Here is an 18,681-nt window from a genome sequence, read left to right as displayed (position 1 = left end):
ACAAGACTACTTCATGATATAATCAGTAAATCAGGAGGCAAGATAGCACACGGAGGGATGCCAGATAATTTCTATTTTTTCGAAATGTATAGGAGAAGAAACATAGGAGAGTAGACTATCCAAGAAAAAGTGACCTACACATTCCCAACATTTTTGGTTGGTTGAGGTTAGAACAGATTGTTATAACACACCTCCCCACTCACTACATACACAGGCTTGCACCCTCAATTGTGAATATAATTGTCAGTTGCCATTGTTAGCATATACTATTTACTTATATAGATATAGGTTTATTCAAATGAAACTTACTAGATTCTCATAGTTATGAATATAGACTCTGTAATCTTACCTATTTATTTTATTCTAGTATGTTCAAACTGCCGACATAAAAAGAAAACCCAACACCTAGAAAACCCTCAAATCCCTCTAAGCATAGAGAATTATTACTAAAGGCTAAATTTCATAATGTTCTGGTCAGACAAGGCATATTTTCTATGACCCTCTCAAGTCTGAATTTTTATCATGTCTGATTTTTCCTTATCCCTCACATTTTTTTTTTTCCTTCCAAATTATCTGCAAGCCCTGGACAAGCATGTTTCCATTTATTATCCACTGGCAATTGCTATCCCCTTCTGTAAGACAGAGGACCTAAATTATGTGTGTGTGTGTGTGTGTATGTGTGTGTGTGTGTAAGCTTATTCAAATTTCCACTGCATTTTATTATAAATAGTAACAACGTATGTAGTAAATATATGTTATAAATAATTAAGGGCCTTCAGTAACACTGTTCAAAGTGCTGCTGAACTATTTTCATGTAAGATTCCTTCCAATATGATTTCTCTGGTTTTGTGTAAGATATAAGGCACAGATTAAGAGTCTTTTAAAATGTATTACATTCATAATTCATGGCTAACAGTCTTCTTCCAATTTTATTATATGGATATTTTAGTAGAATTCTCTAGTTGAATGACTGCTAAAGACCTTTCTCCAAACTACTTATAATCAGAGCTGTTATCTCCAAAATGAATCATCTCATAGTAAGAAAGGTCTGAGATGTTTGGCAGTTACCTACCATAGCTGAAAAAACTTACATACACCTTGGACTGAGTAGTTCATCTTAATGTAAGATTAACAGAAATACACACATACATACAAGAATACTTATAGCATTTACAGCAGTATTTTTATTATAGCACAAAATTATAAAAAATACAAAAATCCATCCAGAGGATAAATAGTGGTATATTTTTAAAATGGAAGAGTAAACAATGAAAATGAACACATTACTGCCATATGCAATAATGTATGAATCTTAAAAATGTTGAGTGAAACGAGACACAAAAGAATTCATGATACATGATAAAACATACATAAAGTTTAAAGACATGCAAAGACGTTACAAGTCACGTTACATGGTGTATTTGGGGAAGTAACAACTGTTCTTTATTCCAAAGCATAAGAAGAAATATATTTCATATTTTCTTTTACAGAGACTGATGTTATAACCATTTTGTATCTTGCGTCTGCATGTATTGTTAAGTACTTTTTAAAAAAATAAATGGAATCAGAACTTGAAAACTTAAAAATTAGCTTCATTTCTGATAGAGTTCAATAACAATGATCATATCTGTTATATATGCTAGTAAACAGTAGTTATGTAATTGGTACTTTAAGGTAACTATTACATTTGTGATTAAAATTACTTATTAAAATGTTTTAGCATGCTTTTTTTTTTAAACTAAAGTTTTACAATAACTTGGAAAGGCTTTACAACGAAGTCACATCATTTATTGCATTTCTATGTTTTCTCCCTTGTGAGTTCTCTGATGGACAATGAGGTTTCTCTTATAACTGAAGGATTTACCGCACTCATTACAAATATAGGGTTTCTCCCCTGTGTGAGTTCTTTGATGTACAATGAGATTTGTCTTCTGGCGGAAGCACTTCCCACATTCATTACATTTATATGGTTTCTCTCCTGTATGAGTTCTTTGATGATGAATGAGATACGACTTCCTGCTAAAAGCTTTCCCACACTGAGGGCATTCATAGGATTTCTGTCCTGTATGTATTTTCTGATGTACAGTGAGAGTTGCTTTCTGGCGAAAGGACTTCCCACATTCATTACAGATATAGGGTTTTTCCCCTGTGTGAATTCTCTGGTGTAGATTCAGATTTGTCTTCTGACTGAAGGATTTCCCACATTCATTACATTCATATGGTTTCTCTCCTGTGTGAGTTCTGTGATGATCAATGAGGTATGACTTCATTCTAAAGGCCTTCCCACAATGAGGACATTCATAGGATTTTTCCCCTGTATGTGTTCTCTGATGTGCCACAAGGGTTGTCTTCTGGCGGAAGGACTTCCCACATTCATTACAAATGTAGGGTTTCTCCTCATTATGAGTTTTCTCATGAAGAGCAAGGGTTGTCTTTTGAGAGAAAGATTTTCCACATTCATTACAAATATAGGGTTTTTCCCCTGTATGAGTCCTTTGGTGTACAGTAAGGTTTGCCTTCTGGTGAAAGGACTTCCCACATTCTTTACAGATATAGGGTTTTTCTCCTGTATGAATTCTCTGATGTAGAGAGAGTGTGGTTTTCTGGCGGAAGGACTTCCCACAGTCATTACACTCATATGGTTTCTCTCCTGTATGAGTTCTCTGATGCCGAATGAGATGTGATTTCAGTCTGAAGGCATTCCTACACTGTGGACATTCATATGATTTCTCCCCTGTATGTGTTCTCTGATGATCAGTGAGGGCGGTCTTTAGGCGGAAGGACTTACCACATTCATTACAAACAAAGGGTTTCTCTCCTGTGTGAGTTCTCTGATGGTCAATGAGATAGGACTTCCTTCTAAATGAATTTCCGCATTGATGACACTGATAGGGCTTTTCCTCTGTGTGAATCCCCTGATGCAGAATCAGTACTGACTTCCTACAGAAGGACTTCCCACATTCAGTGCATGTATGTTTCTTTTCAATATTGGTCGCTCTTCTCCTTTTATTATATTCAGATGGGTTTTCCCTTCTGTAAACTCTACTATGTGTCATCAAGCCTCCCTTTTTAAGGAAGGCTTTCTCACAGTCATTATATACAAATGACTGTGCTGGAGTTTCCACTTTATGATATTGCATAAGTACTTCATTATGACCGACAGCCCTGCCATGGTGATTATGGGATTTGACTCCAGATTGAGCTGTCTCTGCTTTAGTATTGAGAAGTGATTTCCCATATCCATTATACTCACCAAGTCGTTTTCTTGCAGGACTTAGATTACTGATGATTAATTCTGAAACATTTTTAAAAATCTTTCCATGGGTGTCATATTCAGGAGGTAGATTTTTTGAATGAATAGGGTTTTTGCTTAAAGTAAATGTCTTTTCATATGCATTACTGTTCTCCTTAATCAGTTTTTTGTGGTTGATGAATACAACTGATCTAGAAAACTTATCTTGGTGTTCCTTGAGTTTCACTAAAAAGTCTTCCTCTTTCCAATTTTCTTCTACAAAAGAATATAATTAATAACAATTTGTGAATCTTCACATATTTGCTATGGAAAGAAGTTGTACTAGTGTCTACCACATGAGATCAAAAAAAGACCCAGAACAAATTACTCCCTGGCTGGGAAAAAATACAAAACCTAAAAACTGCCTCAGTGTGGCAAAGAATAAGAAAATTAAGCAATGAGCACTAATAATTTCTGTACTTTGTACTAGGACTTCATATGGAAAGTGAAACAATTACACCAAGCAGTGAGAAGAAGAACAGTGAGAGACTGATATCTGGATAGGTGGATTCAGAAGCAATGAAGTGAACCTATCAAGAATAGTAAACTTTAAGTAGAATGGACAAGAAAAATTAGTAGAAAACTTGTTCAAGAAAAAAATTAGAGGAAGGATTAGTTTTGGAGAACACAGATCAGGACATATATTTTAATACATTCATCTCTAGACTGTGAGGCAAAACAATTGTTCCACTACCCTCTTCCATGTAGCTATCAGTGACTAATTAACCTTTCTAAGTACCAATTTCCTAGTGTTCAGAGACACCTTTTTTAAAAAAAAATACTTATTTTAGAGAGAAAGAGGGCACACACGTGAGTTGGGGGAGAGGGAAAGAATCCTCAAGCAGACTCCCCAATGATTGCAGAGCCTGATGCAGGGCTTGATCAAAGGACCCTGAAATCATGACCTGGGCCAAAATCAAGAGTTGGACATTCAACTGACTGAGCCAGCCAAGCACCCTTAGAAAGAGAATCTAGAGTCCAGATTCTAATCCTCCCTATACTGGGAATCATTTTCTTTTGTGAGAAAAGATCTAAGAAAACACTTCCAACAAGAACTTTAAAACTGACTAGAGATATATTTGCTGGCATATTCATATTGCTATTTTAATCAATCCTTTTAGGACTGTTCATTAACAAAAATCTCATGACCATCAATTATAACTATTCTTTGCAGACTTATTTTTTTCAGGTTTAAAGAAAGACTGCTGCAAGTCTTTCCCAAATATAGTAACCCTTTTTAACTCTAGTATTCCAATATGGTGAACAAGATTAGATTGCTCATTCTCACTCTAAATCATTAACTTTAACCTTCATTTCTCCTTATAATTTTATAGCTGTATTTGATTTGTTACTTTGCAATCATCCACTTTCAGTAGAACAATGTTAAATCTAGATTCAAAAATCCAGGTTTCTTCTTTCAGTCCATTAAACTCAATACCAACAGATAAGGAACTTCCCCTGTAAACAAGACTTTAAATCACCTAGATTCACTTTTTATATTCAAATTTTCAGAGTTGTTCTCATATCTGACAAATCTCACACATAATAACAGTAAAGCCTCATATTTATTGCCTTATAAATATCTCACTTACTCCTAATCACATGCTTTATGTTTTTTTAATCAGTTGGCTTGACTTCCAGTCTTATTTCTACTCATATTTAGAGAATCTTCAAGAAAATACTACCATTCCATGATATCAAAAACCCTTCACTTATTTCCCACCACTTTAAGCACTATTTCTTTATAACTTGAAAGTGATTATGGTCTAAGAAAGTCATTTTATAACAAATCTTTTTACAAGCCTAATCAAGTCATAAATATTTCATGAAAAATGTAGCTTTTGATAGTAATCCTTTTTCATAGAAAGTAATACTTTATTGGCTATCTCCTTTGAATTCCTCTAAGTGTATATAAACAATGTGTGTCCAACCTAGATAGGTACTGTTTGGTAGAATTCAACCATTTCAATCAGAATCTATACGGCCCTGGCCTGAGCAGATACATCTGAAAGGAACTTACCAGTATAACCTTTCTGAATGGAGGAAAAACCTATTTCCCCTGTATAGCTCCACAGTTAATGAAGCAACTATAACAAAAAAGATTTGAGCAGAGGATCTTATCTTTGAGGGAGAGAATCCCTAAGCATAAACCACATATAATCGGGTATCAAATTACATAACCATATATAAAAGTTATGTTTTAGTTAGTAGGTAGCATGGGAATTCAGAAAAAGGATATGGAGTAGTTAAGGAATAGTTTATGGAAAAGAAATCTCAAGACTTAACTTAAAAGATATATAGTATATGAAAAGGAGAACACAATACAATGAAAAGTACAGACATCATGACAAATCACAGATGTGTGGAGAACACTGAGACTGGAACAAATGGTAATTACCAAGTTTTCCACAAGGGAGAGAAATAAAGTTGAAAAGACAGGATGAAGGCTTATTTTAGTAGTCCTTGAATTAAGAATTTCAATTTCATATAATAAATAATAGGGAACAATAAATTGAAAGAGGACAAAATTACATCAAAGCCAAATGTTATTGTAGTCAAGACATGAAATAAGGTAACATCATTTTGAATGACATCAGTGAAAAACGAAAATATGGGAAGACATAAATTTATCTCACAGGCTGAAAAACATAATACAAATTGTGAAGAGATTCACAAGAGATGACAGAGATAGAAAAAGCTGCTACCATATGGTAGAAATAATATAATTTGAAAATAAACAATGGGGAAGAATTTAAAAGCTAGGGAAGTTCATGACTTTCATTTCCTTTTTTTTTTTTTTTAAGATTTTATTTATTTACTCATGAGAGACACATAGAGACATGGAGAGACATAGGCAGAGGGTGAAGCAGGCTCCTCGCAGGGAGCCTGTTGCAGGACTCAATCCCAGGACCCTGGGATTACGACCTGAGCCAAAAGCAGATGCTCAACCACTGAGCCATGCAGGCATCCCTTGACTTTCATTTCTAATATATTATCACAAAATAGGTGAAATGTTAGTGTGCAGAACTCCTGAAGTACTATAGTGAAGGTGGGAGAAATATGCTGAGTATGTTGTGTTAGAGACATCTACATAAAGAGCTTCAGTCCGTAGAATAGATGAGATTACTGTAATTTAAAGGTAGATCCCTTAAGGTCAAATCAGAGAAATAAGACTGAGAGTTTAGGGAAACAATATACATTAAAAAAATATATGTATTAGTAACTATTACATGCCAGGTATTGTTCCAGACAATATGGCCAGTAATGAAGAAAACAGACTAAGTTGGAAATAATCACTAAAGGAATCAGGATAAGAATAAGTTAATGTTTTACCCACACCAAGGGTTGATTTCAGGAACGATGATCAGCCATATAAAATGAACCACAAAAGTTTGCTGGAAGAAAATGATAACTGTGGAAATATCAATCTGGACCAAGACCAGTGAGTTTTAAAATTAGCGGTTAGATTTGTGGTGAGAAGGGGAGCTTATTAGACTTAGCACAGAAAAAAAATCTGAGGTAATAGAAAGAAAGAAAAAGAAAAAAAATGGAAAGTAACCGAGAAGAAAAATATTAACCAAGAATATTCTCTTCTTTAAAAATAGAGTTAAGAATCCCTAAAAGAAATATATACAATGGCAAGAAGATAAGAGACTGAGAAGGCTAGAAAAAGACACAAATCAAGAAAAAAGATCTGAAAGAAGAAAGGCTTATAGTAAATTCTGATTAAGAGTGGCAACTATCTTTGATAACATCAAGCAAACTAGAAAAGAATATATCAGGAGAGTGATATTTAAAAGTTTAAGTTTTTGTAGGCATGATGACCATTTCAAAGGTTAGAAGCCTTTAAAAAGATAAAATATTTCAAAGGTGCCACTCATCATATGACCATTTTAAAATTTATTCTCCACTAGATTTCATCCACCTAAAGAGTCAGAAACTCACCTAAGCAGGTATGACCTGTAAATGATGTCCATGGTTCTTCTCCTCGTTCTAACTTGAGAATCACATCAGGTTTGGTCATGTGACACCCTGATCAAGAAAAATGTGGATTAAGTTGCTTAGGCTTTGATATTTTTGAAAAATTAGTAAAGTATATTTTCAATACCACAAATTAAGATATTTCTTCACGTAAGAGTAAACTTAACACTCTGCTCTAGGTAAAGTACACAACTATCCTTTCTGTTAACAAATAATTCATCACCTCCTAAGCCTTAACTTCAAGGCATAATTCAGGCACTCTGAAAAGAAATGTATACTACTGAAAGTTTTGAAGGGAGTTTTTCTTACCCACAGAGATGAGATGGCAATAGTTTTCCAACATCACATCCATGTAGAGAGTCTTCTGAGCAGGATCCAGGTGTTGCCACTCCTCCTGAGTGAAGTCCACAGTTACATCTTTGAATGACACTGATGCCTGCAATGGATTGGAACTATGATCAGAATAAGCTGACTAGGTATTATAGACTACTTTTGATCCTGTTCCTTTGGGGCATTCATATGAATATAAAGAAAGCCAATCATTTTTGTTTTGTGATTTACATATATAAGGGAAACAAAAGTGAAAGTAGAAGTACCTATCACTTAATTTATTTAATAATTAATTCTAAAAATATTTACATAAAGCCACTGTGTACCCCCAAACTGCATTAGTTTACTGGAGTTCCAAGATATACAAAACACTATTCCTGCATAGCCTCAAAGCAAGGAACACATACCTTCAAGAAAGTATGTATAAACATAAACCTGCTAGAAGGTGTTACAGGTACTACAACAGAAGAATATACAAGATGCAGTATATTACAAGGCCAGCACAATTAAGGAAGCAAAATTCTTCCCTGTCAAGATTAATGTGTTATGCAGGGAGAATATGGTTTTAAAATGCGTGGGAACAACTTCTGGCATCCAAAAAGAATATAGTGAATTGGTCAAGAAAATGATCCCTCAGATAATAATTATTTATAATTAACACAATACATACATCTGAACACAATAATAATGACAGATGGCACTGGAAAACAAAGCACGCAAAAATTGAAGGAGAATTTATTTTTAATGGACAGCAACCACAATGAGTAAGAACTGTTCAATTCATGACTTTTTTTGCATAAAGGTACCAGCAATCCCACAGCTCTTGAGGCAGAATTGAGAGGTGGCAGATGAGCTAAAGATTTAGAAATAAATTCTTTTTTTAAAAAATTTATTTCTAAAGTAAGCTCCATGCCCAGTGTGTGGAGCCCAACACAGAGCTTGAATTTAAAACCCTGGGGATCCCTGGGTGGTGCAGTGGTTTGGCGCCAGCCTTTGGCCCAGGGCGCGATCCTGGAGACCCAGGATGGAATCCCACGTCGGGCTCCCGGTGCATGGAGCCTGCTTCTCCCTCTGCTTGTGTCTCTGCCTCTCTCTATCTGTGTGACTGTCATAAATAAATAAAAATTAAAAAAAAAAAAAAGTTTAAAACCCTGAAATCAGGGCAGCCTGGGTGGCTCAGTGGTTTAGCGCCGCCTTCAGTCCAGGGCCTGATTCTGGAAACCCGAGATCGAGCCTGCTTCTCCCTCTGTCTGTGTCTCTGCCTCTCTCTGTGTGTGTGTCTCTCATGAATAAATAAAATCTTAAAAACAAAACAACCTGAAATCAACACTTGAACTGAGATCAAGGAATGCCTGGCTGACTGAGCTACCAAGGCACTCCTGGAAATAAATTCTTGAAGTGAGAGAACTACAGAAAGGATGAGAACCAAAATCTGAGTATAAATGCTTCAAAAACTCCTGGGTGAGAGTTAAACTAAGCAATTGTTGGAGAAATCACAGAGGACTTGGGAAAAAGCAGACAAAAAGGAGTTTTGAAAAACTTCACTACACTTAGTGAGATTCTGAGATTTCTGCATTTTTGATAAATAGTATTACATAACCTGCTCATAGCTCAAGCACAAGAAAACTGAAACCTTACTGGATGGAGGTGTCAGAAGTTGCAGCAAGAAATATAAGTGGTGAAACACTGGAAGAAAGAGACCTACAGAAAGTACGCCCTAAAATATAAGTGTAAACACTTACTAATTCCTTAATAAAGAGCTAAACTACATGAACAAAAGGAAAACCTACATCCTTTCCCCAAGGAGGCTAAGGTCAAAAGCAGCAGGGGGAAGCTTAAAGAACTGAGCTGATATATTAGCTGCTTTACACTTGGAGGTGAGGGCAGAATTAAAGTTCGATGTCAAGCAAGTTAGTTGTCTGATAGAACAAAAACCCAATAATCCTCAGAAAAAAAGACATAACAGATTCAGATTACTATATTATTCATGATATCCAGGTTTCTAACAAAAATTACTAAACATACAAGCAAAACAAAAGAAGAGGAAGGGGAATATGGCCTATATTAAGAAAAGGCCAGGTATAGAAAGTAATCCCTAATGGGCCCCAATGTTGTTGTGCCAAAAAAAAAAAAAAAAAAACCCACCAAAAAGGCTTCAAAGCAGTTATTCTCAATGTGTTCAAAGAAGTAATGAAAAACCTGGGCATGGAAAAAGATATACCTAAAAAGTCAATACATGAATGAAAATTAACTATTAAAATGTATTTGATTGACACAAAATACAATGAATATAAAAACAGATGAATAAAAACAGCTTGGGGTGCCTGTCTCAGTTAAGCATCTGACTCTTGATTTCAGCTTAGGTCATGATCTCAGGGTTGTGGGATCAAGTGGGGAGTCCATTTGAGATTCTCTCCCTCTCTACCACCCTTGCCTTCCCTAAAATTAAAAAAAAAAAATCTTATTTTTTATTTTATTTTTTTTATATTTTCTTTTTTTTTTAATTTTTATTTATTTATGATAGTCACAGAGAGAGAGAGAGAGAGAGAGAGAGGCAGAGACACAGGCAGAGGGAGAAGCAGGCTCCATGCACCGGGAGCCCGACGTGGGATTCGATCCCGGGTCTCCAGGATCGCGCCCTGGGCCAAAGGCAGGCGCTAAACCGCTGCGCCACTTTTTTTTTTTTTTAAAAGCAGGTTAGGAGGAACCTGAAATGCACATAAGAAGTCAATTACAAAAGGCTGTATAATTCCAACTATGTGACATTCTGGAAAGGCAAAACTATGGAGACAGTTAAAAAAAAAGGGGGGGTGTGATAAATAGGTATAGCACAGAGGATTTTTTAGAGCAATGAAACTATTCTAATACTATAATGGCGGACATATCACTATATATTTGTCAAAATCCACTGAATATATAAGACCAAGAGTGAACCTTAATGTAAACTACAGACTTTAGGAGGTAATGATGTATTAATAATATAGGTTCACTAACGAATGTACCATTTTGTTGCAGGATGTTGATAATGGGGAGGTTACTCATGTGTGGGGAGTAAATGGAAACTCTACTTTTTTTTTTTTAGATTTTATTTATTTATCCATGAGAGACACAGCGAGAGAGACAGACATAGGCAGAGGGAGAAGCAGGCTCCCTGCAGGAAGCCTGATGCAGGACTCGATGCCAGGACCCCAGGATCACGCCCTGGCCTAAAGGCAGGCGCTCAACCACTGAGCCACCCAGGTCCCCCCCCCCCTTTTTTTTTTTAAGATTTTACTTTTAAGTAGTCTATCCCTAATATGGGGCTTGACCCCAATCTTGGATTAAGAGTCACATGCTCCATGGACTGAGCCAGCCGTGCACTCTAAAACTCTGTACTTTCTATACAATTTTGCCATGAACCTAAAACTGCCTTAAAATATATTTAAAATGATTAAAAAACAGGTTAGTTAAAGATACCTATAGATTGAAAGTGAGGGAATGTAGAACCATTTATCATGCTAATGGACATCAAAAGAAAGTTAGAGTAGCCATTTTTCAGGTAAACTCGATCTTTTTAAAAAATATTTAATTTATTTATTCATGAGAGAGAGAGAGAGGCAGAGACACAGGCAGAGGGAAATCAGGCTCCTCACACGAGCCTGATGGCGGGACTCGATCCCAGGACCCCAGGATCACAACCTGAGCCAAAGGCAGATGCTCAACCACTGAGCCACCCAGATGCCCCTCAGGTAAACTAGATTTTATTTTATTTTTTTATTTTATTTTTTATTTTTTTTAAAAATTTTTATTTATTTATTCATAGACTCAGAGAGAGAGGGGCAGAAACACAGGCAGACGGAGAGGGAGAAGCAGGCTCCATGCAGGGAGCCCGACGTGGGACTCGATCCCAGGTCTCCAGGATCACACCCCGGGGTTGCAGGCGGCACCAAACTGCTGTGCCACCGGGGCTGCCAGGTAAACTAGATTTTAAACCAAAGATTGTAACAGGAGATGAAGAAGGCATTATCTCATAATAAAGAGGCCTATCCAACAAGATCTAACAAGTGTAAATATTTATGTTCCCAATTTGGGAGCACCCAAATATATAAATCAATTAATAACAAACATAAAGAAATTCACTGATAAAAATACAGTAATAGTAGGAGATTTCTAAGATGACTTACAGCAATAGAGAGATCATCTAGGCAGAGGATCAACAAGGAAACAATGGCTTTGAATGACACACTAAACCAGATGGACTTAACAGATATATTCAGAACATTTCATCCTAAAGCAAAATACATTTTTCCCAGTGCACATGGAACATTATCCAGAATAGACCACATACATACTGAGTCACATATCCAGGTTCAACAAGAACAAAATAACTGAGAACATACCGTGCATATTTTCTGACTACAACACTATGAAACTTGAAGTCAACCACAAGAAAAAATTTGGGAAGACCATAAATACACGGAGGTTAAAGAATATCCTATTAAAGAATGAATGGGTTAACAAGGAAACTAAAGAAATTAAAAATAAAACAGACACATGGAAACAAATGAAAGTGAAACCTTTGGGATGCAGCAAAAGTGGTCTTAAGCGGGAAGTGCACAGCAAAAGTGGTTTTAAGTGGGAAGTGCATAGCAGTACAGGCCTATCTCAAGAAGCAAAACTCTCAAATACACAACCTTATCTTACACCTAAAGGAGCTAGAAAAGAACAGGAAATAAAGCCTAAAGCCAGCAGAAGAAAGGAAATAATAAAGATTAGAGCAGAAATAAATGATAGACAAAAAAACCTCAGAGTAGATCAATGAAACTAGGAGCTGGTTCTTTGAAAGAATTAATAAAACTGATAAACACCTAGCCAGACTTATCAAAAAGAAAAGAGAAGACTCATCAATAAAATTACCAATAAAAGAGGAGAGATCACAACCAACACCAAAGAAATACAAACAATTATAAGAGAACATTATTAAAAATTACATGCCAAAAAAACTAGGCAATCTGGAAGAAATGGGTAAATTCCTATAAACATATAAACTACCAAAACTGAAATAAGAATAGAAATTTTGAACAGACCCATAACCAGTAAAGAAATTGAATCAGTAATCAAAAATCTTCCAAAAAACAAAAGTCCAGGGCCAGATGGCTTCCCAGGGGAATTCTACCAAACATTTATTTATTTTATTTATTTATTTTTTAAAATTTATTTATGATAGTCACACACAGAGAGAGAGAGAGGCAGAGACACAGGCAGAGGGAGAAGCAGGCTCCATGCACCGGGAGCCCGACGTGGGATTCGATCCCGGGTCTCCAGGATCGCGCCCTGGGCCAAAGGCAGGCGCCAAACCGCTGCGCCACCCAGGGATCCCTCTACCAAACATTTAAAGAAGAGTTAATACCTATTTTTCTCAAACTGTTCCAAAAAATAGTACTGGAATGAAAACTTCTAAACTTATTCTACAAGGCCAGCATTACCTTCATTCCAAAACCAGACAAACACCCCACTAAAAAGGAGAAATATAGGCCAATATCCTTTTTTTTTTTTTTTTAAGATTTCATTTATTTATTCATGAAAGACACAGAGAGAGGCAGAGACACAGAGACATGGGCAGAGGGATAAGCAGGCTCTCCGAGGAGATCCCGATGTGGGACTCGATCTAAGGATCGCAGGATCATAACCGGAGCCAAAGGCAGATGCTCAACCAGTCAGCCACCCAGGTGCCCCCTATGCCAATATCCTTGATGAACATGGACACAAAAATTCTCAACAAGATACTAGCAAACCAAATCCAACAGTACGTTAAAAGGATTATTCATCACGATCAAGTGGGATTTATTCCTGGGCTGCAAGAGTGGTTCAGTATTGCAAATCAATCAACATGACACCGTTAATAAAAGAAAGGATAAGAACCACATGATCCTGTCAAAAGATGCAGAAAAAGCATTTGACAAAATACAGTATCCATTCTTGACAAAACAAAACAAAACAAAACAAAAAACCCTCAACAAAAGAGGGATAGATGGAACATCAAAAAAGACCAAATACAAAACACCCACAGCTAGTATCATCCACAATGGGGAAAAAACTGAGAGTTTTTCCTCTAAGGTCAGCAACAAGACAGGGATGTCTACTCTCACCATTGTTATTTAACATAGTACTGGAAGTCCTAGCCTCAGCAATCAGACAACAAAAAGAAATAAAAGGCAACTAAATTAGCAAGGAAGAAGCCAAACTTTCACTATTTACAGACAACATGATACTCTAGGTAGAAAACCTAAAAGACTCATATATGAATTCAGCAAAGTCGTAGGATACAAAATCATCATGAAGAAATTGTCGTACCAATAATGAAGCAGCAGAAAGAAAAATCAGGAAATCAAATCCCATTTACAGTTGCACCAACAACCAAAAGATACCTAAGAATAAACCTAACCAGAGTAAGAGATCTGTACTCTGAAAATTATAGAACACTTATGAAAGAAATTGAAGATGACATAGAGAAATGGAAGAATACTGTTAAAATGCCTTTATTATCCAAAACTACACATTTAATGCGATCCCTATCAAAATACCACCAGCATTTTTCACAGAGCTAGAATAAACAATCCTAAAATTTGTAGGGAACCACAAGAGACCCCAGATGGCCAAAGCAATCTTGAAAAAGAAAAACAAAGCTGGAGGCATCACAATTCCAGATTTCAAGTTATATGGCAAAGCTGTAGTCATCAAGATAGTATGGTACTGTCACAATATCAATGGAACAGAATAAAGAACTCAGAAGTAGACCTTCAACTCTATGGCCAACGAATCTTCAACAAAGCAGGAAAGAATGTCCCATGGGAAAAAGACAGTCTCTTCAACAGTGTGTTGGGAAAACTGGATAGCAACATGCGAAAGAATGAAACTGGATCACTTTCTTACACCATACACAAAAGTAAATTCAAAATGGATTAAAGACCATTTTGTGGTGAGAAGGAAACCATCAAAATCCTAGAGGAAAACACAGGCAGAAACCTCTTTGACATCAGCCATAGCAACCTTACTTGACAAGTCTCCAAAGGAAAGGGAAACAAAAGCAAAAATGAACTATTGAGACTTCATCAAGATAAAAAGCTTCTGCACAGTGAAAGAAACAATTAACAAAACTAAAAGGAAATGGACAGAATGGGAGAAAATATTTGCAAATGGCATACCTGACATAGGGATAGTTTACAAAAACTGTAAAGAATTTATCAAACTCAAAACCCCCAAAAAACAAATAATCCAGTTAAGAAATGGGTAGAAGACATGAAGAGACATTTTTCCAAAGAAGATGTCCAGATGGCTAACAGACACATGAGAAGATGCTCAACATCACTCATGAGGGAAATACAAATCAAAACCATGATAGGATACTGCCTCATGCCTGTCAAAATGGCTAAAATTAACAACACATTAAACAATGATGTTGGTGAGGATGCAGAGAAAAGGGAACTCTCTTACTGTTGGTAGGAATGCAAACTGGTGGAGCCACTATGGAAAAGAGTATGGATGGGGATCCCTGGGTGGCGCAGCAGTTTAGCGCCTGCCTTTGACCCAGGGTGCGATCCTGGAGACCCGGGATCGAGTCCCACGTCAGGCTCCTGGTGCATGAGCCTGTTTCTCCCTCTGCCTATGTCTCTGCCTCTTTCTCTGTGACTATCATAAAAAAAAAAAAAAAAAAAAAAAAAAAGAGTATGGAGGTTTCTCAAAAAACTAAAAATAGAACTACTCTAAGACCCAGCAAATGCACTACTAAGGCTAATGCACTAATGAAAATACAGATTCAAAGGGGTACATGCACTCTGATGTTTATAGCAGTATTTTCAACAATAGCCAAATTATGGAAAGAATCCAGACGTCCATCAACTGATGCATGGATAAAGATGTGGTGTGTTTATATGTAACACACATGTGGTGTGTGTGTGTGTGTATAATGGAATATTTCTTGCCATTCACAATGACACAGAGGAACTAGAGTGTATTATACTAAGCTAAATAAGTCAGAGAAAAACAAATACCATATGATTTCACTCATGTGGAATTTAAGAAACAAAACAGATGAACATAGGAGAAAGGAAAAAAAGAAAAAGAGTGGAGGGTAAATCATAGAGTCTTAGTTATAGAGAACAAACAGGGTTGCTGGAGGGGAAGTCAGTGGGGGATGGGCTAAATGGGTGATGGGTATTAAGGAGGGCACATGTTGTGATAAGCATTGGTTATATTTACGTGATAAGTCACTAAATTCTACTCTTGAAACCAATATTCCATTATATGTTAACTAGTAAGAATTTAAATAAAAACTTAAAACAGGTTAGGCATTTGGAAAACAAACAGCAAAATGGTAGCCCTATATCCATATACCTCTAATTTTATTACATATAAATGGACTAAATACTCCAATAAAATGGCCAGGATTATTAGAATGCACGAAAAAGCAAGACTCAAATATAACTGTCTATAAGAGAGATATTTTAAATATTGTAGACAAAATAGGCTGAAAGTTATGGATGGAAAATTACACACAAACACTAGAAAGTTGAGGATTACAGAGGGGCATTTTATGATACAAAAGTAAATATACCAGAAAAATGAAACAATTACAAATGTATATGTACTTAAATAACAAAAGTTTCAAAATACATTAGGCAAAAATTGACAAAAGTAACATGAGACTTAAACAAGTCCAAAACATTGTTGATGATAATATCTGTCAGTAAATGAAAGAACTAGATCAAAAGGGATGAAAATATGGACAGATTTAGAATCTCTAAAGAATACTGACAACAATCTAACTCATTCCATATTAGTGGAGCACCATTTTTAAAAAAAAGATTTTATTGTTTTTAAAGAATTTATTAGAGAGGAGAGAGAGAGAGAGCATGAGTGAGGAGGGGAGGGGCAGAGGAAGAGTGAGGAGCAGACTCTGCTGAGCAGAAAGCCTAATGTGGGGCTTGATCCCAGGACCCTGAGATCATGACCTGAGCTGAAGGCAGATGCTTTAACCAACTGAGCCACCAAGGTGCCCCTTAAAGATTTTAAGTATGGCTATACCAATGTGCACCTCAAACTCACAACCCTGAGGTCAAGAGTCACATGTTCCATTAACTAAGCCAGCCAGGTGCCACTTACAGTACCACTTTAAATAATAATCTCATAACACATGTTTTTATTTTTTAAAGATTTTATTTATTTATTTATTTATTTATTTATTTATTTATTTATTTGAGAGAGAGAGGTCATGCAATTGTATGAGCATGCAAATGGGGGAAGAGTCAGAGATAATCCCTGCTAAATGTGAGCCCGATGCAGGGCTTGATCTCATCACCCATGAGATCACGACCTGAGCCAAAACCAAGAGTTGAACGATTAACTGACGGAGTTACCCGGGTACCTCTTAGTAGACTGATTTAGAGATTGGTAAGTTGATTTTAAAATTTACCTGGAAATGTAAAATACCTAGCATCTAAACAAGTTTTAAAAAGTCAGTGTTGGAAGATTCACAGTACCGGATTTTGTGACCTAACAGAATAATCAAGACCATGTATCTTGGTGAAAGGGTAAAAATACAGATCAATAAAACAGACTATGGAAAGACTCCTACACATACATGTATGATTAACTGTTAACAGAGGTTCCAGGATAATTCGGTAGAGAAGGGATTTCTTTTCACTACTCTGGAAAAACTGAATATTCATTTAAAAAAATTTAAAAAGGAACCTCAACTCTTATAGCATACGAAAGAATTATATTGAAATAGATCATTCACTTAAAAAAAAAAGAAAGAGAAAATCTAAAACCATAATACTTGGGACTCCTGGGTGGCTCAGTGGTTAAGTGTCTGCCTTCAGCTCACGGTGTGATCCTAGAGTCCTGGAATCGAGTCCTACTCGGGCTCTCTGCTTCTCTCTCTGCCCGTGTCTCCGCCTCTTTCTGTGTGTCTCTCATGAATAAACAAGTAAAATCTTAAAAAAAAAAATAAATAAAACCATAATACTCATATAGTAAACAAAAAAATAAAATATGCACAACCATGGAGTGTGCCAAGACTCTTAAGACACAAAAAGCACGCATCATAAAATTAAAAAACCCGATGGACTGGATTTTGTTAAAATTAAAAAAAAAACTTCAGTTCTGAGACACCTGGGTGGCTCAATGGTTAAGCATCTGCTTTCGGCTCAGGGCGTGATCCTGCAGTCCCGGGATCGAGGTCTGCATCGGGCTTTCTGCATGGAGCCTGCTTCTCCCTCTGCCTATGTCTCTGCCTCTCTCTCTGTGTCTCTCATGAATAAAGAAATAAAATATTAGAAAAAAAATTAAAAAAAAAAAAAACAAAAAACAAACCAGCTCTGAAAGAGACCTTTAAGAAAATAAAAAATTGAAACACAGACTGGTAAACGATAATTCACAGTACCTTTATCTGACAAAAGATTTCTGTCTAGAATATATAAAGAACTCTCACAGCATAAAAATAAGAAATCAACGTATTAAAAATTGGCAAAAGTTCTTAACAGGTTCAGAAGACTACATAAACATCAACTAAGCAAAATAAAAAATGCTATTTTTACTTACACTAGGAAAATGAAAATTAAAATAATGAAATACCATTGCACACTCTCAAGGATAACTAAAAATAAAAAGTGACCATACCAAGTGTTGGTGAGGATATGGAACTACTCTAAGTCTTATACATTGTGGGATTGTAAAATGGCACAACCACTCTCCATAAATTTGGCAGTTTCTTATAATAATTAAACGTATGTTTTTCATATAACCCACTGATTCCACATCTAGCTATTTATCCCAAAGAAATGAAAATATAGTCCAACAGACTTCTAGGCAAATGTTCATAGGAACATTGAGAACAAATAGCATGGCTACAAATGTAGCCATCAAAAAGTACGAGGGGGGGATCCCTGGGTGGCGCAGCGGTTTGGCGCCTGCCTTTGGCCCAGGGCGCGATCCTGGAAACCCGGGATCGAGTCCCACATTGGGCTCCTGGTGCATGGAGCCTGCTTCTCCCTCTGCCTGTGTCTCTGCCTCTCTCTCTCTCTCTCTCTGTGACTATC

At 36.3% G+C, this 18,681-nt stretch overlaps 1 protein-coding gene across 6 annotated transcripts in view; it reads right to left on the bottom strand.

Moving 5' to 3' along the window:
* Window positions 1–1,049: 1,049 nt before the first annotated feature.
* Window positions 1,050–18,681, bottom strand: part of ZNF567 (zinc finger protein 567) — a 28,499-nt gene continuing 10,867 nt past the window's right edge. For 5 of the 6 annotated variants that reach the window (XM_055310647.1, XM_055310650.1, XM_055310649.1 and 2 more), the window contains 3 exons: window positions 7,583–7,709; window positions 7,238–7,324; window positions 1,051–3,508 (listed from right to left, as the gene is read on the bottom strand). In XM_055310647.1, the coding sequence (XP_055166622.1) occupies window positions 1,788–3,508; window positions 7,238–7,324; window positions 7,583–7,709 (1,935 nt within the window). In that variant the 3' untranslated portion in view covers window positions 1,051–1,787. Of the gene's footprint in view, window positions 3,509–7,237; window positions 7,325–7,582; window positions 7,710–18,681 lie in introns of all 6 variants that reach the window. The other variant, XM_055310651.1, reaches the window with a different exon arrangement.

Source organism: Nyctereutes procyonoides, unplaced genomic scaffold (genome assembly GCF_905146905.1).
Source record: "Nyctereutes procyonoides isolate TBG_1078 unplaced genomic scaffold, NYPRO_anot_genome, whole genome shotgun sequence".
Lineage (NCBI taxonomy): Eukaryota > Metazoa > Chordata > Mammalia > Carnivora > Canidae > Nyctereutes > Nyctereutes procyonoides.
The sequence above is the reverse complement of the archived record's forward strand: the minus strand, read 5'-3'. Positions and strand labels throughout refer to the sequence as shown.